The 27,836-nt window shown below is 32.2% G+C and overlaps 1 protein-coding gene across 3 annotated transcripts in view; it reads right to left on the reverse strand.

Annotated features, from left to right (window-relative positions):
- The window catches only part of LOC113513001 (homeobox protein unc-4-like), a 51,732-nt gene extending 24,543 nt beyond the window's left edge, over positions 1–27,189 (reverse strand). For all 3 annotated transcript variants that reach the window (XM_052903493.1, XM_052903491.1, XM_052903490.1), the window contains exon 1: positions 26,652–27,189. In XM_052903493.1, coding sequence (XP_052759453.1) covers positions 26,652–26,865 — 214 coding nt within the window. In that variant the 5' untranslated portion in view covers positions 26,866–27,189. The remainder of the gene's footprint in view (positions 1–26,651) is intronic.
- Between the last annotated feature and the right edge of the window lie 647 nt (positions 27,190–27,836).

Consider the following 27,836-nt stretch of genomic DNA (forward strand, 5'->3'; position numbering starts at 1 on the left):
GCTTGACTAAGCAGTATTTTCCTGTTATACTAAATTTTTGTGTGAATATACTAGTAGGTACTTTAATTATTAATTGTACCTATATTTTAATGTTTTAAAAATTTTAATAAATTAAAATATAGACCTTTTTAAAAATAACTTATGATTAGCTAGACAAGCTAGAATATAATAATTTACGTGTTTTACAACAATGAAAAATCCATTTACCACAAGATTAAACATATTGGGTATATACCAACTTATATCTATCTTATTTTAATTAAATAGATAACTTAATCATCTCCTATAACATAAAACTCTTCATCATTTAATAGCGAGAACAGTGTGAATAAATAAATAATACTTGTTTTAATGAATAGATTAATTTGATTAATATTCGATACCCGTCATCGATCGAAAGTTTACGATTGAATAGTTAAATTAAGTACAGATAGCTGACCTGCTGTTTATAAATAATTGATGAATTTGTTGGTTGCGAAAAATTGATTAATTAATATATCGTAAGAAATTTCTGTGAAATGGGTCTTAAGTTGGGTTAATGGACGTTTTTAAATTTGTATATTACATATACATAATTGAGTGAATACTTCGTTAATTTTTATAAGAAATCTGAATCATTATTAAATCCTTCGATTTGATTGATGAATTATTTATTATTGGTAGAATTAAAAATGTAACTTATTACAAAAGTATCCAAATACGGTCCTGCGTTGTTCGATGAAGACATTCAACGAAAAATGGCTTCATTATGAAATTTCGAGGCGAGCAGTTCTGCGAAGCGCACATTACGTCGGGTCAACTGGACTAATTGAAAATTGTTAAACGGTTTTGTTTGGTTATACAGGCATATGTGTTGAGAGTTTAACACTTCATTATAATATCTATTATTAAAATACAAATAAGTAAAATAATGCAAGGAAAAATTTGAATCATTGCAATTTATATCAAGAAGAGATAAAAGTCAGTCAATATTTATTGTCATAGAAAATATAGGTAATATTATGTATAAATATTGACGTGAGAGATATTAAAAAATCGAAATAAATCTAATTGAATTTTTCGACTCTGGCACACCTACTTAACTGTCTGTAATCACCAAAAGACATGCATATAGGTAGTACCTACCTATATTTGTACTTTGTACCTACTCAGATATCTTAATAGTCTGTTTGCGTATGATTCAATAAGAAAATCAATTTGGAAAAAATGCCATATACAAAATTTTCTAAAACGCACATCATGTCAGGTGATCAGGACTAATTGAATTTTTATGTAGAAACATGTGGCGATACCCTCGGGCTGACCACTTTATACTGAACATGGGTTTACTTCTGTGTGTGTAAAATAAACACTTTTACATTAGGAATTTATTAATTCCAAAGTGTGGTATACAAGTGTTTATTTGGTGGTCTTTTGAAGCGGCTGTAAAGTTCTGCAAATCACACTTCAAACATGTAATTGATAGGATGCTCGTTACCAATGAAAAGCAACGCATGTCTTTACCAAACTAGTAGCAATCTTTAATTCTCATCAACAAATACCTATAAGCCCCATAAGACAGTTGCCCGAGTTAATCGAGGCTGCTTACTTGGCCAACTCACCAGGCACCCTCGTAATTGCCACCTACCACAGTAATGGGTATTATTAAAGGATATTTTTAAATTATTAGCAATATACATATCATTTCGCTGCATTAGAGCGTATTAACGTATAATAACATGAAGTTTTTCAAAGAATTCGCATTTGAAACACTTTTATGGAACTTTTTGTTTCATGCTGGTTCATAACATGACTACAAAATGCTTATTAGCTCCCATACGTATAAGACCTGTTGTATTAATTAGAAATTTTAATTAACGTTCAAGACGACAGTATAGCCTTGAAGTTATAAGTAGTTATTAATTTTTTTTATTAGCACTCTTATATTTAAATTATATTCATATTAGATATAAATGTAGATAAAGCGCATGTGATTTTAAATTGATTTTTTTTTATTAAATGTAGCTTTATGTGACAGCTGACAACAGGTACATGTACATCTTTTAATTATTAATTCAGGGCTTGTATCTATTAAAATTGATAATATTATTATTAGATATGTGTAAGATAAATATACTTTTTTTTTATACTAACTTATATACTATACACAAAATTATAAATAATGTGTACCTACTACATTGATCGCAAAGAAGTAATAAGTCACAATGTTGCCATGTTTCACAAAGACGGCACAATTAGCATATTTAATTCCAGAATATTTCATTTGATTTAAATGTGTTTACACAGAAAATGCATAGAGTTTTTTTTTTTTTTTTAATAACAGGTGCATGACAATTTGAAATCGAATAATAAAATTTTATTTGCACTCATATCACAGATAATTAATAAGCAATTCGTAATAGATAATCTTAAATTCTAATATTTTTCATAATTGAGGATCTATTCTTAACTTATGCGTTTGACTCAATACCTGCTGTATGAAGCTTCAAAAGCTTTAATTTTTAAAAATTTTCTTGAGATGAAAATTGCATGTTTTCGTCTATAAATTTGTACTTAAGAGTAGAAATTAAAAGTAACAGATTTTAATGATTAAATATGTATATAAGTACTTACGAGGGTATATGTAATACTTACGTCTACAAATTATTTTCTCGCTTAGTTTTCTTTTTAATGCAATTTCAATAATTTTGACACAATATAACTTTTTACTTTGGTCCTCCCCCCTCATACTCGCGAGGCCTATGTTCAGCAGTGGAGCGTTAACGGCTGATATGATATAATGATGACTTAAGTAATTTACGCTCACGCGTGAATGCGTTTATAATTTCCGCTAGATACATCTCATTATATTTTATTACTTATACTTTTTTTTAAATTAGTTAAGCGTTATATTACTATAAATAAGTAATATGTAATCTATGTAACTGATCAAAATAGGGAACCCGGCATTATGTGAAAGTAAACATCAAATATTTGGGTATCTAGGTAAAGTAGTAAGATTGTTTTGCGAACAAAACAGTTTTCACATTAATAATAATAATATATAATGTAATAAAAATAAATATACTAATTTTATGTATTAACTTACAATATCTGATAAAATACATATTTTATAATGTTATTACATACTTACATACCTACATTTGAATTACAATAATGTTTTAATCAAAAAATAAATTAAATTCATAATCAGTCAAAATAATATTTATCTATCCCCGTACCCGACCCAAAGATTGGATTTGCGTTGGATTGCCTAATATTATATTTCTTTTATATTTATTTGTTATCTTTTAATTCAGTTAATAGTATAAAATTTCGTGTAACATGTTTAATCTATTTTTGAAGGAGAAGAACTTTTCCATTAAAAATGGACTTCTACTTTTTATTTCGGTCAACAAATTACGTGGATGAAGTTGCGTGTAAAAGCTAGTAAGTTATAATTTAAGAAAAAATAAACAAAGCAAATAATAAATTTAAAAAATAATTGTCAATTGGCGAACCACAGGGTAATCGCAAATTGCAACTGTTCGTGCCAATTTATAATAATACAAACACGTGTCTCGTCTCTACAATGTCACAAACAAGTTATAAAGGGCATAATAGTCTGGAATGTTTATTCACCACTGACACACCACAAACAAATTAACCTTATTCCTTTAACTGTATCTTGCGAATAGTTTTTTTAATGAACTAGACTTTAATTTCTCGAGTTAAGCAATTATTGTTTAAAAAAATATTAAAAAACTGATCGATACTTGCCACAATACAAAGTACAAAATGTAAATATTGTATGCAATAATCTATGACATGGTATAAAATTTGAAGTAAACCCCTCAAGGCTTTAAATCATTGATTTAAATAACCAAACACCTTCTTAAATTGATAAATTAATAGAATATAAGTATACCATCCTCATTACGATCATTTCAGCTTCTAACTGTCCACTGCTGAACATAGGCCTTCCCCAAAAGAGGAGATTTGCCAATAGTTGCTAGTGTCACGATTGGCAGGCAAGTTGGCAACTGCAGTTAGGTTTTTGGTGATGTTTTAAGAGGGGCGCTGCTGCCCATCCCTCGATATTTAAGTTTTCTTAGTCGCCTCTTACGAAATCAATGGGGAAGAGAGGGATGGCCCATTCTATGCCGGGACCACACGGCAATTAGTAGATATATACCGAAAAGCAATTTGTATAAATGAAAAGACTTTTTTCACTTGATATGACAATCATTGCTCTCAAATAGGTTTTTTTCTTAGATATTGATATATGTCTTGATCTTACCAATATTATAAACGTGAATGTAAGTTTTTTGGTTTGTTACCTCTTAGCGCTTTAATGGTTGAACCGATTACTATGGAATTTGGTATACACGTGTTATATGAGATGGAGAGGTGAGAAATGAAGGAATGAAGGAATTAAGGATTATCTCGGTCAATCAACATATCCTTGTTACAGGAAGTCGCGGGTAAAAGCTAGTAAAAAAAAAAAAATTTACTAGTGATAGTGTTAGGAATGTTTCGTTTTAGACAAGACATAGGTACAAACATCAACAAATCGAGTAACAGGCCTACTTTTATGTTAATACTCGTGGCAGTCGTGGCTGCCATCTCGCCGGTTACCGGCCGCCGCTCGCCGCCGGCGACCACCGCCCGAGATTGGAACGTGATAAATTGTTCGCACTACACATTTACACAGGTATCCTTAATCGCTGTATTATACCGAAAAAATAAGGCGCAATAATTTTTTTTTATATTTTACCAAAACAATATTGATTGCTTCGCCCTTGGTGCGTCGGACGGGACGTGCGGTTTTAGTGAGCCGCGATGAAGTTGGATTATTTAAATGTACCTACCTACTGTTTTGTTGGAAGCAACTATTCCTTTTTACAAACAAGTATATTTTACTAAAAAATTTAGCAATTGAAAACTGTGGGACGTAACCGATTAATTATGAATGTTTTGTGAACATATTAAATTGAAAATATGATTAATTTGGAATCATTTATTTGTAAAATAAAAATGATAATTAAAATTGTTCGTTTTCTTCATTAAAGTCAACATGACAATGCAAAAAATAATGATGGCAGCTCGATCAAAAATAAGAAAAATTAATAAAGTAGTTGACAAGCAAAAAAACAATGGCGTAAGAGCCTCGTAAACTGTCATTCCCGTGTAGTGCAGTGTTGTGTCATAGATTACGAAGTGCAGCCAAAACATATGAATTTAGAACTCTTAATTGTGTATCTATGTGTAAATCTATAAATAGACTTATTACATGTTAATCCTTTCTAATATTACAGACATGAAAGTGAGTTTGTTTGTTTGTTACCTTTTAACGCCTTAACGGCTAATTCAATCAGTATGAAATTTGGTACACACTTTCCTATCCATATAATACCTATCCAATGATAAAGAGGGATATAAACTACTTTTTAGTTAAAGTAAGCGAACATATCCTGATCACGCGAAAGAACTTGGAGTAAAAGCTAGTATTCATACACAGAAACGACGAAATTCATTGTTTTTGACATATTTTTACGAGCAAGCGCTATAAAATAAAGTATTTATAATACTTAATCACAAGTGCCATAAAATAAAACTTTATGATCTCAGTTGACTAGTTCCACCTCTACCAAATATGGGTTTCATGTGATATTATTGATGATTAAGTAATTCATTGTCCATATTTCGGGCAAGGATCTCGTTTAACAAATGTTAATTGTACATACATGTTCATCAATTATCATTTTGTACCCACACAGCAGGAAAGTATAAATAATTTGTTTTTTTTTTATGTTTAAAAAAGGAAAATTAATTCAATTTACATAAACTTTTATTGGATGCCTACTTCATAAAAGGAATGTAGGTATATTTAAAAATTATACTCGTAAATTTTAAACCACAACGGTTTTAGTCTTTGACAGATCAGACAGTCTGTCAGTCAGGGCATGTCTTTAATACCTACCTATTACAGATATGAATTATAGTTTTTGAGTACTTAAATATAATAAATATAAATTGTTCAAACAATATATTATTTGAGATATTTTCTTCAAAATACATATGTTAATGCAATTGCTTAAGTAATATCACATTATAGATAGAATACTCTGATAGTATGCTCACTCCTTACCTCTCTATGGAACTGACCTCACCTCCTCTCTATGGTTCGATTATAACTGCTCTCAAAAGGAATGCAACACATAGTATAATATATACATAGATTTTTTTTTAATGGAATGGTAACCCCGCCTGCGCTATCGGTATATTCTTACGGCACCAGTGGGTGATGATAGGCGAGGAAAAAACAGGTCACTTATTCCATAATGATGAATTTCAAAATAATTAACCAAGATGGTTTCCAGGAGGAACCATGTGGAGGTCGACATGATAGGGTATATACTGGAAGTGGAGCTGTTAAATCCCTATTACTAACAATCTCTTTACACCTACTTAAACGTTTAAGCATGTACAGACATCATCTGTTTATGTAGTAGTAATAGCTATGGATCGTCTGATTTTTCTATGAACCGCGTGATCCATGGCATATCCGAGGTGTGTTAGCATGGTGGTCTACATTTAGATAACCGCTGTCTCGCCCTCATCAAAATGACGGGACGAAACTAAATTTGATCGACCATGTAAATTATTCATTAACATAACATCTATTAGATACTTGTAGATAGATTGAATCTTGAAGATAAATTGAAATTAAACATATGACAATATCGATGTAAAAATGAGAAAGAGTATATTGCGTTGATTGAAGCATGTGGTAAGAAATGTCAATTGAAAGGTTGAAGAAACAAGTGTGAATATTGAAGGCAATCTTTTAGATTAATCCGTAATGTCAGACAGCATATACTCTATCTGAGGGAGGAAACAAGTGTCTCTGAAACATGCTTGTATGTATGAGACGAGTAATTGATGTAAATAGCACAACAGAATAATTAAACATATATATATTTCTCAATGTCCTCTACCCAAAGGTTGTCTGGAAGAGATTGCTTAGCAACAAGGCCGCCTTTTGTATCACCTCTCAATAATATTTACTGTATTTGTTATTTTTCTTTTTACTTGGTGCAACAAAGTGTAAAATAAATAAATAAATAATTGTTCTCAATTCTATCTATCAATCTAGTGAAAAAACAAAATATATTTTATAAAAGAATGTGATAGAACAAATTTAAAAATAAATACATGTTCTAAAAAACCTCAGTGTCAACAGCCAGTATTAACCCTTTGAGTGCCGACGAGCGCCATCGTGCTCGTGCGCATTGCAACTAAAAATGCCACGAGCGTCATAGCGCTCGTGAAATCAGTCGCTGTTTAGCTTGCTGTAAAAAAAAATATTAAAATTGGATAATTTTTGGAGGAGATACAGTTTTTTAAAGATCAGGGTAAATGACACCAACACAACAAATATTTCTTTGGCATTTTTAAGTAGATATGAGTAAAAATCAATGGCATTAAAAGGGATAAAACTCAAACAGTAATTAAAATGGATGAAGCAAGAGATGTATTTAAAGATGCTTGGCTTTACTCTGTCTAGCCCGTAAGGGGTGTAGCGTAAAGATAGACTTCATTAAGTGTGCAAATAAAACAGTACAAGTTAATTTTCCATTTGTTAATTATGATAAATGTACAGTTATCGTATTTCAATAAAGGTTATTTAAAAGTGATAATTGCCCAATATATGGTCATTATTAAAACAGCAAAGTGATAATATATCGACATTGGCACGTAGGTTACCAGAGACAGATAAAAATTATTAAAAAAATATTAAGATTTCAATTTGAACACATTTTTTGTTTGCCATTCTAAGTTGATATGGAATACTTAGGAGTTGTTAACATATCTAAGAAAAAATACTGTTTTCCTAAAACGCCATGTGGTCTCGGCATAGAATGGGCAACCCCTTCCTTTCCCGTGGGTGGCGTAAGAGGCGATTAAGGGAATTTTATGGTTGAGGAATGGATAGCAAAATCCAAACGGTTGCCAACCCGCCTGCCAAGCGTGGCAACTGTAGGCAAATATTACAATATTTTTTCTTCTCTATTTATCCTATTTTAAATAGATGGATCCCTCTTGTGTTTGATACAAATAGTTGAAGATTGTTGCGAGAAAAGATATCTAGAGCCAAATACTTGTTATAAAGATAGTCAATGAATATTTAATATAATCTGTTATATCACAATAACACTCTAAATGGGAGGAAGGGATAATTAGTAACAGGGTAACGGCATCATATTATCAATATACCCGGTCAGGTTCACCTCCACGCGGTCCCCCTTGGAAACCATCAAGGTTAATTCCAGGTAAATTAATCACGATAGGCTGACTGATCTGCCTTCATTCCTATCTATTATCCCTTACTAGTCCCGTGCCAGTGTACACCAGTAGCACAGGCGAGATTACCCTTCCATTGCATCCATTAAAAAAATACTCTCTAAATGACAGTAATAAAAAATCGAAACATGCAATCAATTCGTTTTTACACTGGCATTTATTTTTATTTATTTATTCATTAATACAAATATGTGTAGGTACATGGCGGACTTAATGCTAAAAGCATTCTCTCCCAGTCAACCATAGGCAAGTGTCAGAATACTCGAATGCAGTACTACTAATTATTGATATACATACATAGTAAAATTACATATATAAACGAATAAATATATAGGAATAACAAATATACTTACACATGTATGATATATACTATATTATACACGAATTTGGGAATAATATAAAGCACTCACTGCTCGGATAAAGATAAAAAGTGAGCGTGAACGCTTTTTTTGAAAGACGGTTTAGTCGGTAGTCTCTTAATGGCATTGGCAGACTGATAGTTGGAACAATTATTATATTTAGTCTACCATACCATATCGGCCGTTAACTGTCCACTGTTGAACATAGGTCTCCTGCATAAGGGGGTTTTGTTAGTGGTTGCCACGAAGGCGGGTTAGGAATCGCAGTTAGGTTTTAGTGATATTCCAAGATGGACGCTGCTGCCCATTTCCCAAGCATTAAGTTCCTTTAGTCCCCTCTTACGACAGCCACAAGAAAATAAGGGGCAGCCCATTCTATGCCGGTATCACACGGCTAGTTTACTTAATTAACATTTTCATTAAATTCTATTTAAACAGACTATAGTGTTTATAAATACGCGCTTTACATCTATTTATTAGCCATACAATACCCAAGTCAAACATCTTCAGTGTACATAACTAAGTCGATAGTTCAAATCTATACAAATAAACATATAATACACACAGTGTACACATACTGCAGCAATAATTATTAGGGGATTAGTCTCGAGTGGATTTGTATCATCTAACTACATTGTGTTAGTAGGGATGAGAATTTATTGGTGCAATATCGATAATATCGATTATTCTAATTAATATTTTATCGATCATGATCCTACATTTGAGTATGTAATTTTTTTTAAATAGAAGTTTTTATATATTGTACATAAATAGTACCATGTATTAGGTTATGACACTTCTTATGCATTGCTATTTACTTTTTTTTTCATAGCCAGTTTTAGACGGAAAAAACAGTCTTTCTAGGATAGTGATTTGATAGCAGACACATGTGAGACACAAATCAGATTTTTTATGCAAATGCATTTGGAAGTTTCCCTTTGATAAACGTTTTAAAATAAAGTAAGAGGTCTATATATCAAAATTACATCTTAAGGACAGTCAGATGGGGAATATGAGAAAAACTTATTTTTTGGAAAATGGATTCGCAAAGAAGAACCATTAAAAACTTGCTTCTAACTTATTATTTCTAATTAACATTTTAATTTAATCTTTTCACCCGATTTCAAAATGAAGGAGGTTTTTTTGTATTTTAGGAATTCAGTTGTATTTTTTTATGTTTGTTACATGAGGAAACAAAAATCTCCGTCATGTATAAGCTGTTGTGGAAGTATTTTTTATCTTAAATGATACATGTATTTACATATTGGTTCCATAGAAATTTTATTAAAATCGATTCAGTAGTTTAGTTTTGAAATCAAAATAACTGATTTTGCCACAATTGAATACGATATTCTTTTGTAGAATACAATCATAATTGTTAAGTTAATTATTATAAAAATATATTTGTGGATATGAGCGACTTCATATTTTTGGTGAGACAAAAAAGACAGCATACTTTATTTATTTTGGTTTATTTATTAGAGCAACTATCAAGACATTCGCTATAATTAGGTATAATTTTTATCTAATGAATAAATAAAAAATTCAGAAAATGTTGTCACTAAACGTTGCTATTACCCGTTTGCACTATTTCTATACGTTTCATATAAACGATCAGTTTATACAGAAGAAACTGTAACAAAACGCATCATTTTTATCTACATAAAACGAACACTATCGTGACCGCATACGTATTCGTCCAACCCTATTTTTCGCCTACCGATACAGTGCCATACTGCTCATTATCTCGTCCTCCCCGAGGGCCAATAACTCACTGTTGCGATTCCGTGTTCTTGTGCTGCTGGTCGTTATTTAATAATTTGTCGTAAGTAACAACGATATTATTGGATATCAGTCATGAGACGCTTATAAATTTCCCGCCATTTTTAACGGACTCCAAAAAGTATCAATTTGACTACATTCTAAGCGGCTTCTTTGCCATGTGGCCCCGGCATAGAACGGGCCACTCCTTCCTTTCCCGTGTGTGTCGTAAGAGGCGACTAGGGAACTCAATGGTAGAAAAATGGGCAGCAACATCTCTCTTAAAACGTCACTAAAAGTCTAACTGCGGTTGCCAACCCGCCTGCCAAGCGTGGCAAGTAAGGACAAAAGCCCCTTTATGAGTGAGGCCTATTTTTAGCAATGGAAAGATAACGGCTGCTATGATGATGATGATGATGAATTCTAAAAGGAAGAAATTTCCAATCTCATCAATCAATCATTTTTTGTGTATATTTAAGCAATTACGTCACGGATTCTGAACCGATTTTGCCAATTTCTTTTTGCAATTGATATAACTATATCACGATTGAGCTGCTGTTTCTCTTGGTAAAGGAAAAAAACAAATCTGCGTTCTAAATTAAAACGTATTTCAAATCTAAATGAACCATCTCATCGTGTCAATGTATTGTTTTTTTTTTTATTTTAAAATAAGAATAATAAATGATAAAGAACGTAAATTTTTTGTGGCACAAAATGTAGTGTTTGTTTCACGAGATAGAACGACTTCAAGATCTTCAAAAATTGGACAAAAGTAAAGACAGTGAATCCTTTCAAATATAGAATAATCACCAAAAACTGGTCAGTATTTGCGAAGTTACCATGTAACATATATACAAAATATATCCATCCTTTTTTAAGTCGGTTTTTTACGTCTATTATTACAATTTTTCTATTTAAGAGGGTTTATTTTTTAAAAATATATCATCCCCATATGTAGAACGGCATATAAGGATTTATGTATTTAATGTCTTGTTTTGGGTACCTACTTATATAAGTCAATAACAATTTATAGTTTTTTAATGGATGATAATACAATAGTAACCCCGCCTGCGCTATCGGTATACACTAACGGAGCACCAGTGAGGAATGACAGATCAGAATAAAAAGGCAGGTCAGTTAACCCATCCTGATGAATTCAACGATAGTCACAATGGTTTCCAGGGAAATCCGCGTGGAAGTCCGCCTGATATTGATAGCAATGGGGACTAACCTCCCCATTACATACAATTCCCCCCCCCCTCCTCCGCCCCAAGATTTACAGTTGTACAAACTTAATGAACACAAATGCCAGTTCAAAACTGAGACGTGCGAAGTAATCTATGGCGGCCCTTATTATAAAACAATGTCGAAAGAGTCCCTTGGGTGCAATAAATCAGTGCATACTTCACTGTGGTTTGCTCCCTATGATAAACAAACACATTAAACTATTCAGTCATTTATTTAACATAGTCTTTATTTCTTTAAACATAACGCACACAGTTGAATGAATTGTGTTGATGGGATAGTTTTCATAAAAAAGAGGCCAAGTGCGAATCGGACTCGCACATCGGGGGTTTCGTACAAATTATAGCTGAAAAAAAATGATTTTTTTAAGTTGCAACTACTACATTACTACTAGTCGTACTACGGTTTTCGAAATTTCGGGTAGAGCAGTGCATATGATATTAATTTTCGCGCGTTACCTCCTCCAGGTGTCCTTGCAAGACGGATAACAAAGTGATCCCATAAGGGTTCCATATTTCCTTTTAAGGTACGGACCCCTAATAAAACGATACAAAATCTATATGGCTAATTTTCAATGGACTTCTAAAAGGAGGTTTACAATTCGGTTGTACTTTTTTATGTTTGTTACTCTATAACTTCGTCAGTTCTAAACCGATTTGGAAAATTCATTTCTTATCTGAAAGAATATGCTTACAGTTTGATCCCATAGACATTTTATCAAAATGTGTTCAGTAATTTAGTTTCTAGATCAAAATAACTGATTTTGTCACAATTGAAGTCGTTTTTTTTTGTAGGACAAAATCTTTAAGTATTTGTACTATTGGGCGTTAGGAGACTCTGTATTTGGGATCATTTATTTGTTTGTTTACATTTTTATTCTGTTCCACTGAAACAGACTACCGTTGTATCGTGCGACGTTACTCGTATAAATTCATTTCAAGATAATTGTGATCCATCTATATTTCTATTAAAACCATTAAACCGTTTTTAAATGCAAGTAAATAACAATTGTGTAAATATCCAGAAATCTTTACAAATTTTCCCGTTTATACCTAAACATCATCACGATAAGCTGACCTGCCTTTGCATCTTCACCTGTCATCCCTCACTGGTGTCCCGTTAGTGTATATTAACGCGGGCAAGGTTGCCATTCTACTATCATCCATTAAAAAAATGTATTTTAACGCCATATCGTATGTATGTTATGTACATATTAATCACAAAATAAAATGATTGATTGATTTCCTTCAAAAGGTTTCATTAATTAAACTTATTGTAAATACAAACAATAAATTGTACAAAATATACTTTAAAATCTATACTACTGAGCATTTTAATGCATGAATGAAGTCAGCTATCATTATCAACATTGTTGCTAAGAACAATGTGAATGCGAGCCGGCGAACACAAGGGCTACATTATCTTATGACGGAACAGAAGGCGAGATTTATTGCTACTATTATCAATTTATCACTACTGCCCTTGTTACTTTCGAAACATATCATAAATATAGAATCGTTACATTCTAAACGAACTAGTTAATGGTTTTAAAACACATAAGTTCCAGCTTTATGAAATATATCTACATAAATTACAACTAATTCCTCATGATCATAATATTTGGTCAGTGTCTCCCTGTCGCTGGTGACGGGGAAGAATGCAAATGCGAATTCGCGCAGTGTGGTATACCTGAGGATCTTTAGCAAGTATGAATCCAACAGTGTCCATACGTCGCCGTCGTCCCGCCAGCGAATGGGTCTTTTTCGAGGATTTTCCCTTCGATAAAAAAAAAAGGTAGTGTCTCCCTACAGATACATAGACAGTTTATTTTTTTAAAGGGAAAACTTCCGTTAACTATTTTTTGAGATGGCAAAAAACCATCGAACTCGCAACACTGTTACCGTTGCCGTAAGAGACACCTCTGACGATTCAAAAAATACACACGTGATTGTTGAAGTTATCACCTCTGTCAGCACTTCTAGAGTGCCCCTGATTGTTTTTTTTTTTATTACGAATTTTGTCGTAAAAATCGTTGTTTACTTAATACTAGTTATTTTTTGCTTTTACCTACGACTTCGTCCGCGTGACCGAGATATATTCAATGATCGGAATAAAAAGCAACCTATGACCTTCTCCATTACATATAATACGTGTAGATAGATATATCAAATTATTACATTACATAGTTACAACAATTTAATTTGTCTCCAAAAATTTCTCCATCAATTTCTACATTTAAGTAACTTGAAGCTAGTCACGCTCAGTACAAGGCCCTGACTGGTGACGGCGTGATGGACCGCGTCGTTGAGTTCCCTAAAATATAAATGCCAATGATGGCTGGCTCATTCATCATATTCGTGAACGGGTGCTGCTTGTGAGGAGTGGTCTGATCATGTTTGTTTGTTTATTTTCCATTTAATAATATCTATAAATAGAACTTTATGCCAATTATAGTCACAGTACCCGTACAAATGTAAAATTATTTTGTATATAATAATTTGAAAAAGTAACTGTTGGGTTTCTTGCGGGTTCTTCTTCTCTCTTCAGGAGATAACAACATTAAAAGCCCAGCAATAGAAGCATAAAAAATTGACGATTTAAAAGAGCTTGTAAACAAGTCTATTTGAATAAAGGTTATTTCTATTCTAGTCTATTCTAGAGGATGCAATTTTTTACCCTAAATTACTAATTTCCCAAACAGGCAGAACTGATCGTAAATGTTGTTTCTCGACGGATTTAAAAGTCCGGGTAAAAGAGACAAACTTGAATTTTTCTCCGCGCACTAATTGTTCCTCGTTTGCGTAGACTCAAACCTCAAGTGTACTCCGAATTGAAAACAACAAACATCGTAACGGACCTTTTGACCCCTAAAACGTCGTATTTAAAACATCTCGAGCATCAAGCGTGACGCGCTGGTTAATTTTATGCTACATTAATACTGGGAGGGTTGGGGCCACTTTTTAATAGGGTTAGTTATGGTGCGGGCCTCATAGACCCCTGTTCTCAGGATTAGCAATATGTTGTGCCTCGACTTCGACAGGATTATCCAGTGTTGTACTAAATCCTATTAATTTCAGCGCTAAATGTTATCTAGTTATGATTGTGAATGGGCTTTATGGGGTACGGGTCTTAGATCGGTTGTGAAGCATGGTCGTGAGAAAACATAGCGAAAATAAACAATAATTATTGTTTAATGCATCGAAATTATAATTATAACATTATTATCGTTAAATATTGTATACTATATATTTAAGATTGTATTTTACAAAAAAAACCGTCAAAATTGAAGTAGGTTACTTCATTTGTCAAATATCAATTATTTTAATTTAAATAGTACTATTACTGAACCGATTTTGCTGAAATTTAATCAATCAATCATTTAAAATATGAATTTAAATGTAATCATAGTCTTTCAGATAAAAAACAATTTCCCAAATTGGTTTCTAACTGACGGAGTTATGAGTTAACGAACATAAAAAAAAATGCAACCAAATAGCTAACCTCCTTATTTTTGAAGTCGATTAAAAATTAGATATTCTGTAAGTAAACACTGTGAAATAGAAATCTGAAATCACTAAAAAACGAAGTAATACCAATATATAAATACAGTTGAATTGAGATACTTCTTTTATAAGTTTGCTATAAAAATAATTGTAACCATACCCTACCCCTACAATCAGTATTATTTCATTAAAGATAATAAAAAGTAAACAACACAGCTAATATATTCGTATCGCTAATAAATGCGTGAAATAAGTCCATCTTTTTTTTTTTTCTTGATATAAAAAACGTGGGTGACGTTTTTTTCTTCAATCCCACGCAAAAAGTGTTCTAATTTATTTATCAAGGTTAAATCAATTCGTCACAATCTGCCAGAAACAAAACATTTGCGTTACGTGTCACCCCTTATACCATTGAATAAATAGAAATTAATGTTTTTGTGTCCAATTTTTTTAATAATAAGAAAGGCGAAAGCGCTGTCGAATTTTTTTATATTTTATATTTAATTAAATAAAACGCCTCGGTTAACTTTGTATCACATACAACGCCATCTATTGAAAGTAATCCGAAGTAGCGTTTCTCCTAAAAATATGCTTATATTTAATGTTTCTGTTTTTTAGCTGAACTTTAAAGTTTCTCCGGTATTTTTTGCTTTTAATATAATATAATAAACAGATCAAAAAATGAAATATTGAGATCGATAAGGCCGTTTTTGAGCTTTAGCGAAACCAAAGAAAATAAAATATTTTTATATATATCTACATAGGTATTATTCATTTCATCCAAGTTACAGATTCCCTATGTAGATACTATGATTTATTTCTTTATTACAAAATAAAACTGTTAATTTTGCGTCATCTCTGAAGACATAGACATCTTTGGCCACGGGTCCTATTCGATAGTTACCTACGTATATCTAACCAATAAACCGCTAAACTATGAGACATATTGGCGCGAAATCGCACCCGTCTCCCGTGGCCAATCGCTGGAAAGGGGTGACAGGACCAAAACGGTACACCTACTATGAAAAAGCAAACATTAAAAAAGCGAAACGAATTTGACAAATGCGTGTTTTAGGGCACGCGACCTACGATTAGACATGCATCGCGCGTGCGCCACGAGATGTGATGACTGCAGTACTTTTTGGAGTAATCAAACTTTATTGTGGTCGTAACTCGCAGAGGCGTAGACAAAACAAAGTTCTCATAAGCCGATATATAAAAGTTGCCATCACGCACAAGTTATTCAAAGAACTTTGGATAATATTATATCTAGGACGAGTTTTTACCGAATGGCAATTATAAAAAGTGTTGTTTTAATAAAAAACACCTTTTAAAAGTAACTTAATTGTTGAGAATCTGTTGACTTACCTATGAATTAATAATATAGGGTTTACTCTTCGTATATTAATCAAATTAATTATATTTTGTACAACAACGATATACACATTAAGATAACCATCGATATAAATAATATTAGACGGTAAAAACTTATAACAGAAACAGGGATAGTATTATGATTATATTTATTCCCAGAACAGCTGTCGTAGAGGTTTAAAAACGTGGTATCTTTGGTTTTATTTTGGAACGCGGAGTCGTCACTCCCCAAAACAGGGTGTGTGAGGAAATGATCCTTGAAATTAGCTCCCACCCGGCTCGGTTACATTTCGCACACCTTGCGACTGCCCGACGACTTGACTAATAGGGCTTATTACGAACATTTTTGGGCTTTTGTCACTTGTTTCACGTAATTGAGTTGTTTTTTTACTGGTTTAAATAAGGCTCGCTGACAATCTCCCTTTCACTTGTTACACGGAGGGCTCGTTTTATGACATGCAAGTTTATTACTTTGTCAAAGTGTTATTATATGGAATCTGTGGCCAAGTTTGTTTACGTTGTTTAAATTTGGTTTCTTTCTTTTTGCATTAAAATCACAGAATTCTGGTTCTGTGATTGTCGAAGAACATAATTGTAGCAATATTTTGATTTTTTTTTAATTCGTCTACTTATTGTAATTCTTTTGGTGTAAGTTTTATAAGAATATCTGACAAAACATACACTTAATTAATACATATTCAATTATATTATTTCGTTAAAATCTGTTCAGCAAATTTCATGGTAGCGAATCTTGAAACATTCATTCTCAAGATCATGTAGAACGTTCATTTCGTCTTCGATTCTACTCATAAAATTGTAACAAAACCTGTAAAATTAATTAATAAGCAATAACAAAACATGTAAAGATTCACGATCACCTCATCGGTTCCTAAACCCAGAGGGTTGTTTATTTTAATTTATGTGTTGTTCTATTACAGTCCGACCTCCCCTCTTGCACAGTGGGTTCAGCCCTTTATTGATGTACTTTTGACTAGTTGTGATTTCTGTTTATTATCCCATTTAGCTTTGTTATTGTAGAAGGCGTTTTGTTTCCCTCCGTAATGCCCTGTTTGTTTTATCTTGACATTTTTATTGGCAACCAACGTTATTGGTAATAAACAAAAAATTAATATGAGCGCCATTTTAGTGAATATTGGATAAGAATTGTTTTCGTCGTCTCTCGTTATCTTTAACATTAAGCTTGCACGCTTACCTACTTATTACAATTTTATTGTAGGTATATAAATATATGCATATAGATAGAATTAAGATAAATTGTACTTAATTAATCAATCTTTTAGTAAATAAAACAGTCAAATAAAATATGTGGTAAAAGGTATGATGACGCAGACGATCCACATATACTTGCGTGTACATAACGAACGAGATTTAGTCTCAGTTAAAAAACTTGCACCTATTGAATGAACGTTATCAGCGTGTAACATAGGCTATATATATATATATATATATATATATATATATATATATATATATATATATATATATATATTATTTTTGAAAATGTTATCTACTCGTACGCAGCCGGGCCCGATTGCTAGTTCCATATAAAGTTGCATAAAAAATTACACGATGTTTAATCTGAAAATATTTATTAAAAGAGTATTCGAATATGGTATTAAATATTACATATATATGAAATAGTATTAAAGAGGTCTTCGAATAATCCGGAATAGAATTATTATAAATAAATTTAAAATATTCTACAACTCACAACTCACTATTAATTAATAATGTACAAATATTAAGATAAATTTATTTGCAAACATGTGTGTATAATAGGTACAAAGACATGTTTTGTCTAATATTAGCGTGCAAAATGTTCTTCCAAGGAAAGTGTGAGTTTTCAAGTGCATACATACTTCTATTTTACTGTTAAGTAAGTATATTTTTAATCTGTAAATAAAACAATTAAAAAGTCACAAAAAAAAGAAGCAATAAAAAAAGTTGCCATAGACAGACAATCGTATTTCCCGCTTTTCGCAACCACAGATAATTTTCAGTTCATCGCACCGCTTGTTATGTATCCAATTGATTTGATTTGCCATCGATCGGTACTCGAGTATAGACAAACAGATGCTATTGTTTGTACTCGGCCGGTGTACCCGGTTTCTTTTTAAATCGACACCTTTATTTTTGTTCACTGCCAATAGGCCGATGTCTCGGTTCAGCGCAGATAAAAAATACAATCTGACATTTTCGTTCAAAGACTGTAGGTGAAATAGAATGGGAACTTTCCATGACATAAAGATGTTGGATAATCATATTGTTCTAACCAGATAGATAATTAAATTATTACCTACCTATAAAAGAAGAAGGGTAAATGGTTTAGTAGCTTTAAAAAAACGATTTTCTAAAATTGTAAAAGAAAATCTACTTGTAGACATAATTCTGCGTTCTAAATTCAAATATTTTTCGTCAAAAGTCTTTTTAAATATTTTATTAATCAGGACGTGTGTATTTATGATTGATATCTCTCTTTTTTTTTTTGTTTAGGAACAAAATGTACTTAGTTATTTTTACTACAAAACCTAACAAATAAGGACTCGTATTCGAAACGTATAACACCAATGGTGTCATTAAGCGATCAAATTAGCAGTATTGAATCACGAACGTTTAATTAATATCATTAATGAACTCCCAGGGATCACATTGTTAATGGATAATTACTGATGGCGGCGGGTGCACTGCGACGCATGTAAACATGCGAATTAATCAAAGCACACTTGATTAGACAGTAATTTATGATAAACAGTGTAATATTGTTATTTGCAAGCCATTTCGCCCACGAGGTCTCTTTGTTCTGGAGTTCGTTATGAGATTTACAGGCAGAAAGACGAGTGTATTTTATATGTGTTATTTCTATAAATTGTATAATTAGACACAAAAATATTAAATATAATTAGGTACTGCTTAATGGGCATATCATAGAATGGCAAACAAGCTGACGGCCGACCTGATGGAAAGTGGTAACCGTCGCCTATAAACATGAACAGTACCGTGGACGTAACAAAGTATACTGTTTCGCCCATGATACCCCCCATGCGTAGCCATTCCTGAGAACTCAGATGTTATTCCTCCGTACCCAATAAATTTACACCATATCCTATTCTTCAAACTGAAACACAGCCATACAAACACAGCTGCTTCATGGTTGAAACACGAATGGGACAGAGGTACCCGAGTAATCGACTTATCTATAGGGCGATCCCTAATCCTAGTCCAAGAACTGAACAATTTTTCTTTAGGAGCCAAAAATGAAATATTTTATTTATTTATTTAACTGAGGTACCAATAAGACATCCATTATGTATATACCAATTTTTATCTCATACAAATAGTTCAGGTATATAGATGCACTATGATTACCTACAATATCTGTCTTTGGTAATTTATTTAGACAAATAGTTTAGGTATACAGTGTTGGCTTAATTACTGGCTACCACGGCATGCATTATTTTTTCAGAAGAAAAGAAATTTTACATTTACTCAGCAATTGCTTTGTTAAAAAAAAAACGTGAATCTCAACGGACTCTATCCGGGACTGAACAAATTAATAATAGGTACCTACGCCATCGATTTCCAACAATAATGGAATATGTTATTATTATTCCTCTCCATCCAAAGGTAGGCAACCTTTGATTTTTGAGTTTGCAAGAGATCGTTTCTAGCTATAAGGTCGCACATTGTTTTCTCATTGTAATTATTTCTTGTAATTGTTTATATCTAGAATAAGTTTACTATTGTAATCTTTTAGAGGAATCAATAAAGAGTATCTATCTATCTATCTATATATGTTGGGCAGTTTATATGTTTTTTTAATGTAACATAACAATACCTATTAGAAATTATCAGTGATACCTACTTAGTAGTGTTTACAATGTACAACATTGTTATGTCTGTTTGATTTTTTTTTTTACTTATTACGTAAATTTTTTTACGTAAATAATAAATAACAATTACTAAGATTAAATATTATATTAATTAGTTTGTATAAATAATTCATTAAACTTATATTTACTTTATAAATTCAATGTTAATTCATGTAATGTAGTTTTATTTTTATAGATGAGAATGAAATAGTAACCCCGCCTGGGCTATCGGTATACGCTGGTGGGGTACTAGTGAGGGATGATAGGTGAGAATGAAAAGGCGGGTCAGTTAGCCCGTCGTGAAGAATTCTTCGAGAATTAACCACGACAGTTTTTAGGGGGAACCTGGTAAATGTCAACCTAATAGGGTACATTGCTAGCAATGGGGCTACTAGATCCCATTGTTAACAATCTCTCCCTATCTAACTAAAACCATAATTCTTACAAATATTATAAATGTGAAAGTCAGTTTGTTTGTTTGTTATCTTAACGGCTTATAATAATCACAATCCGTTATACAAGTGGTAGAACACCCAAAGAGAGATAAAATCTCGCCTTAGACTTAAGGTCTTGAGGTCTTTTACCGCCTGTGAGCTTGGGATCATTGATTCTTGGAATCGAAGATTCTTCCTGATCTCACGGCCACTAGAGACTAGGGTCCATCTAAGGTCAGAAACTTGTGATATTTTGCCCGCTCTACCACTCTAGTATTACGGCACTGCATCTGTTAGTCTGTACTTTGTATGTTTAGGCTCACCTAACTAGCTAGTAAAGTCTATAAATCGTAGTAAAAAATCCTTAACAACCGCTTATAAAATCATAAACAGCCTTAATCATTTCACACATTTTTTCTAACCATAACTCACTAGAGTTTATAAAAAGACAAACTATTGATATTTCTATTATAGTACAAAAAAAATATATACGTGCATACAATAAGCCGAAACACAAAGCGGGTCGGCCGCGCGGCCATGCGTCATCCACAAAACATTTAACATCCTAATTTCGTGGGTAACACCTCAGTGCTAGTGCCGACAAAGAGTCGATAAAAATCTGGATACCGACATCGACAAGTGGAACGACGCGCGCGCAGCAGGCGGCCACGCCGCGCAACTAATAACTTACATTTGGATTACGCTCGTTAGCCTCTTCGCACCTTGGCCCACGTTTATTTTTTATTAATATACAATTTATTCAAACCAGTCCCCGAGAATATTTCGGGAATAATGCCTTAATATTATTAAACCAATAAGTTATTGCCACGGATAAGTGTATCGCTCGACTAAATTGACCGGTTATTTATTTTATTATTCATTCTTTTAATCTGTCATAGGTATTATACATAACTTTTAATATTGAAAGCGCCGTGGCCTAGTGATATAATAGCCGTAATCAAAAATAAGATCTCAGTGGTCAGAGTTCAAACCCAGTCGGTATCAAAAATATGTTTGTCATTTCAAATAAGCATTCAATCAAATACATTTCCCGCGTTTCATAAGACGACAATAAGTGCACTTGTTGGGTATCACAGGATTTGAATTGATAAATTAAATAAGAAATAAAATATAACAGCTAGCATAAGGTTTTACATTTTAATCTGTAAACTAGATTTATGCATAATTGATTGTGTCTAGCAACGGATTTTTTGTAGCGGTAACCAATATCTTGTAATAATGCGAATATCATATCACTTCAAATCACAATCGTAAGTACTTGAATAAGATTAAAAATATTATGAGCTTTCATAATAGGTACAACACTTTTTTTTCAATAATTTTAATCTTTTAATTTCCTTTAAACATAAGTTAGTTATTTATTTAGTTAAATAATGTAGTGCATATTTGTTAAACTATTAATTATATTGACGATCTCTGTAGCGTAACGTAATGAGGTTCTCGGGTTCTATTCTCAGATGAATCAATTTAGAAAACAAACTTTTCTAAATTAGCTTCAGTTTGAGTGTTTGAGTTATGTTCCCAAGTGTTCATTTCTTGGTTCCTTATAACACAAAGTACTTATCCTAGCTTAAAAGGTAACCAATTGGTGTGATTGTGTAACACTTATTTATTTATTTTTAAGTATATAATTAACATTTAATATATTATGAAGAGGAAAGATTTGATTTTTTGTTTGTAATAAATAAATTCATAAACTACTCAGCCGATTTTAAAAATTCTTTCGCCTACAGAAATTTATGATATAGCTATAATACATTTAGGACTTTTCTGAACAATAAAGTGAAACAAACACTTAAACTAATATTTAAAAAAAAATATGTAACGTAAAATAATGCTTTGTCTACTTAAGCCAATGTTAGATTAATTGTTGTATATCTGTAAAACACTGATTAATCCTGATAATTATATACCTACATAATTTATTTTGTAATTTATTTTTAATGTAGTGTTTTATTTATAATGTACACAAATAATACATAGATCATACAACCATTAAAATGTAAGGCTAAGACTTTCAATCTCTCAAACTAACACTTGAATTATAAAGGTAAACGTAAGTGTTTTGTTATTGGATTAGTATCGCCATTTTATAATGATTAATTGCCCTTGACGCTTGATTACAGTTTTGTAAGTATTAAATATTGGAGTGTCATAAATTTTTTATCGTAATTAATTTTGACAGTGTTCACGCTCGGCGCACAAATGATTTAAATGTTGCAATAATAATAAAATAAAAAAAACAGACACCTATTCATTGAATTTAAAAAAGAAATAGATAATAGGCTTCTAAATTAGTTATCGTGATAATGTGAATAATTGTATTTTTTTTTGATGGGTGAAAATGGTATGGTAACCCCGCCTGCGCTAACGGGATACGCTGGCGGAGCACCAGTGAAGGGTGATCGATGAGAATGAAAACAAGCCAGTTAGCCCATTATGATAAATTCATCAGGAATTAACCATGATAGTTTCCAGGGAGAAAGCCACGGTAAATAGTGAATTATTAAGTACAGAGAGCTCTAGTAACAATTTTAGCAGTTTTGGTATTTAAAGTATTAAGACATTACCTAATGTTGACGCTAGGTATAAGTGTTAAGAAATTAATTTGCAGTAACTTTCCGATACTATTAAACTTATCAAACCTCGCTTTTGTTGCTTTATACAAATAATCAATGTCACATGTATTTATGGCAGATCGTAAATTCACTTTACATGCGTTTGTAGACATCGTTTTATCGGTTACATTGTGTCAGTTGTTTGTTGTTAACGAGCAGTTAAAAGCGGCACCGCCGACTTGTCTAATTACATCACTAACAAACACATTCAATATTAGATTATTTTTTATTGGCTGCAGCGATTGGACAACACTGTTTATGACATAATCATAGATTCAAGGACGCAACGTGTAGTGATGTCGTGACAGTGACATATCGATAAATCATCGACATTTTCACATGAATAGCTCTACGATGCTTTGTGTTGTTGCAACAACCAAATATATGTATGTTTTTAAATAATTATACATACCTACACTAGCTTTTATCCGCGACTTCGTCCGTGTGACCGAGATATGTTCGTTAACTGGGATAAATTGTAACCTACATATATCCTTATCCATCCTATGTCGTAAGTGTATACCAAATTTTATAGTGATTAGTTTAATCATGAGACTATGAGATAAATAAATAAATAAATAAACAAACTCACTTTCACATTTACAGTTTATTAGTAATGACTTCAATATAATGTAGGGTATAATCCCATTGAATTTCATAGTCAGCCACCTTTATGAATCGCTATAACTTATGATATCGAATAAACCATTAGGTTATAGATATGTCAAATGTATCCATCTAGAATGCAAATACTTACCATAAAAGACTTCGCTCGCATTTGCACAATTTCTAATCTGTAAGCTCATATTATAATAATAATAAATTACACGTATTTTAACTACCTTGGAATTGTAATGGTAACACACTATCTTACCTTCCAATGCACACGAATTCGATATGCGCATATTATTATTTTATATAAAATTTATATTAAATAAATATGTTATAATATATTAAATTAATACAAATATTTTATTAATTAGTTTTAAATTCATATATTATATATAATATAATATAATATATTAAATTAATCTATGTTATATGCAGATATAGAACCCGCATTTATTGTAATAATATATGTATGTACTCATATATGATATATGATAGGTGGGTATTACCCATCCATATTAAAAGTTTTGCTCAGTTTGGAACTAGATATCGCTGTGTATTCTGTGATATTTTTGTTGTAGTGATATGCACATAAATACTCGTAGATAGGTATATGACCATAACTCATATAATTTTATATGAGTTATACTCATATACTCTACTCTCTATCGTCATACTCGTGAACGGGTGCTGCCTGTAGGGACTGGTGTGCTTTAGTCATTGCAACCGATTTTAGTGATTTTTTTTAAATTATATACTATATGATCTGATACTGCTTAGTAGTTTGTATACATACAAATTCATTATTTATATATAATTAATTTTTTTGAAAAAAAAGCATCAGCTGAGTTTCTTGCCCGTTCTTCTTGGCTGAGATTGCATTCTGAATGGGCTGTAGTGAAAAGATGACTATTCAAAATGATTATCAAAGGAAGTGCTCAAACAAGAAAAAAATCTGATAATTATTAAATAAATAAACATTTAATTTTGAGAAGAAAAATGTTTAAAGTTTCAATATAGAAAAATAGTAAATCTTAGTGAAAAAAACCGGTCGCTTGCATTACAAGTTGTTTAAGATTTTTTCAAGTTTTATCTATTCATTAACAGTCACTATTTTAATTTAATTTGAACTTTTCACAAGCATATCTGTTGAAAAAAAAACACACAAACCAAGCAAAAAGATAATTTATTTAATTTTATAACAATTTGAAGGCATCTCGTAATCTTTGTAAGTTCGTAATCGTCATTTAGATAACTATTTAAAATACATATACGTGAAACATATTTTTACGTTTTTTTTTATCACATAATTATTGTGAAGAAAAATTAATTTTATATTTAGGTGAGATGCGTTAATTTTTTTTGAGTTAGTAAGTTATAACCTATAATTTTTATGGGTATTATATTAGTACACGAATTTACTAATAAAGTAGAAATAAAAAAAAATGCTCGAAAATAGTCTATAGTTCCTGTTACCTTGTAATTGTTACTTTTTGGCTGATGGCTTTCGCTAAAGTCACAATAAATGAAAAAAAAAAAAGAAAAGTCTATAGTTCTATAATAAACAGGTAATTCACTTATCTAATTAAACTTTTTTATGTGTTAAATAATTACTTTTATCATTATCTTTTTATTAATTTTCATGGTTTATTTAACACTGACGTGTTCAAATTTAATTATTTTTTTATTATAATAATTAGATCATGACGTCAGGCAGGCGGCCAGTCATAAAATTATAAGCCAAATCTTTTTGTAATATGGATAAAAAAAAAAACATTTTACGCCGACTCCAAATAATAATTGGGATAAGGGTAGGGAAATGATGATGATTGAAATAATTTGATCAATAATGCGCATGTAAATGGATTGCGCTTAATATACTAACGGATCATTATTAATTAAACAAGAATAAGGAATTATTACTATACTCGTATTGTTATCATTAGTAACAATCGATATTTATGTACTCCTATTATTTCTTTTTTATTTATTTTGTTTTACTTTTTTATATTATCGAACTAAGTTCTAATTTACATTACTTAAAATTAATAATTAATGCATTAATTAATTTATTACATTCAAATTTATTAAAAAAGTTTTATTAGAATAATAATACATATTTATTAATGTAGAGATGGGTATATAATAGAATTTTATCCTTACATGCCTACTTACAGAGGAATAGAGGATTTTGTTTTAATTGATATTGCTGATTTAAAATAACCATAAAAGACCTAATTACGCATAGAGAGTATTAATTAGCTTTTTATTAGTAAAACCTGTTATAATGCATTCCGAAAATTGGTTAAACAAATTAATAACAATATATATTTTTAATTAATTTTGTTAGAAAATATCAACAGTAAGTAGATATTTTTTTTAATATTAATATATGTCGCCGTAATGAGAAATAAGTAAGGTGGAAGGTGGAACTCATGGGACAATAATAGCGTATTACTTGAAACATTGAGAAAACCTATTGTTATCTTACCTTTACTGCTGCCACCATCTTCGTTCGAGTCTTCGCTAGGAGGTCCGTGCGGCGCTCTTGCTGGCAGCGGGTGAGGTAGCCTTGGCCTTGCCAGAAACGGCGGAGGGACTCCAAAAAACGGTAAGAATGGCGGCCACGCCGGACGCGGAGCCAGCTGCGCCGCGGCCGCCGCGTACAGCTGCAGCGGCGCCGGCAGCCCGCCCTCCAGCACCATGCCGCCGCCGCCGCTGCCTCGGCCCCCGCTCGATATCTTGGCTATCGACAACGCACAACACTACGCCGCTCACCGACGGCGCGGTGCGCGCTCTGCATTTTCAACTGTCATTTTTATTTTTTAATTAGGCAAAGGTATCACGTTCAAACTGTTTTTAGTCGCTTTGTTTTTTTTTTAAACACAAATCACTTTGCAAATTGTACCTAATTATCGGTCAGTAACACTCCGTCCGTCGGCTGAATTTATTTCACACACATTTTTCGTGACGCGTCGTACCGAACGAAGTCAATGGTGCGATCGCGTGGCTCGTCAAGCCCGGCACTGAGATGGCGCGCCCGACGCTGGGCGGAGCGACGGGCCCCCAACCCCCACCCAAGCACAAATTAATTCCCCGCCTCTTTCATATTATAGATTTATTCCTTGGACCGTACGGTGAGCACGCGTGTTAAACTGTTTTAAACCTTATGCTGTAATAATACAGACCGATATTGAACCTCGGCTAATAAATTAAGAACGAGCATACATTGAATTAACGAAAACGCAGGAGACGGGTGTCGGCAAGTTGAAATAAACTTCATTGAGTGCGCGATAAAGTTTGTTATCGCATAGCAAATTATTGTACATTCGATTTATGGGGCTGTCGTACATTTACGCGAAGCTGTGAGCCTGTCATAATCTTTTTTAGCCGCATGGCGCGCCTCGCCGCCGCAAACAGAGATGTACAGCTAGAATTACTGAAGAGTTATGTTATGAAACGTAACCGCAAACGCTGCTTCTCGTGTAATTGTATGTAGCAATGTTACAACGTAACTCCTTTTATGTGCCTATTTATATGTTATTCTTTCGGTTTTCAATTTCCCTTTACGATAATTAAGTAGGTATACCTACTAACTATCGGTGCCAAATGTACAGGACAATGAAATCGAAATTATAAGCATTTTAGTACCAGGTGTTCAGAACATTTTTTGTTA

Source organism: Galleria mellonella, unplaced genomic scaffold (assembly GCF_026898425.1).
Source record: "Galleria mellonella isolate WM207_F2 unplaced genomic scaffold, CSIRO_AGI_GalMel_v1 utg139, whole genome shotgun sequence".
Lineage (NCBI taxonomy): Eukaryota > Metazoa > Arthropoda > Insecta > Lepidoptera > Pyralidae > Galleria > Galleria mellonella.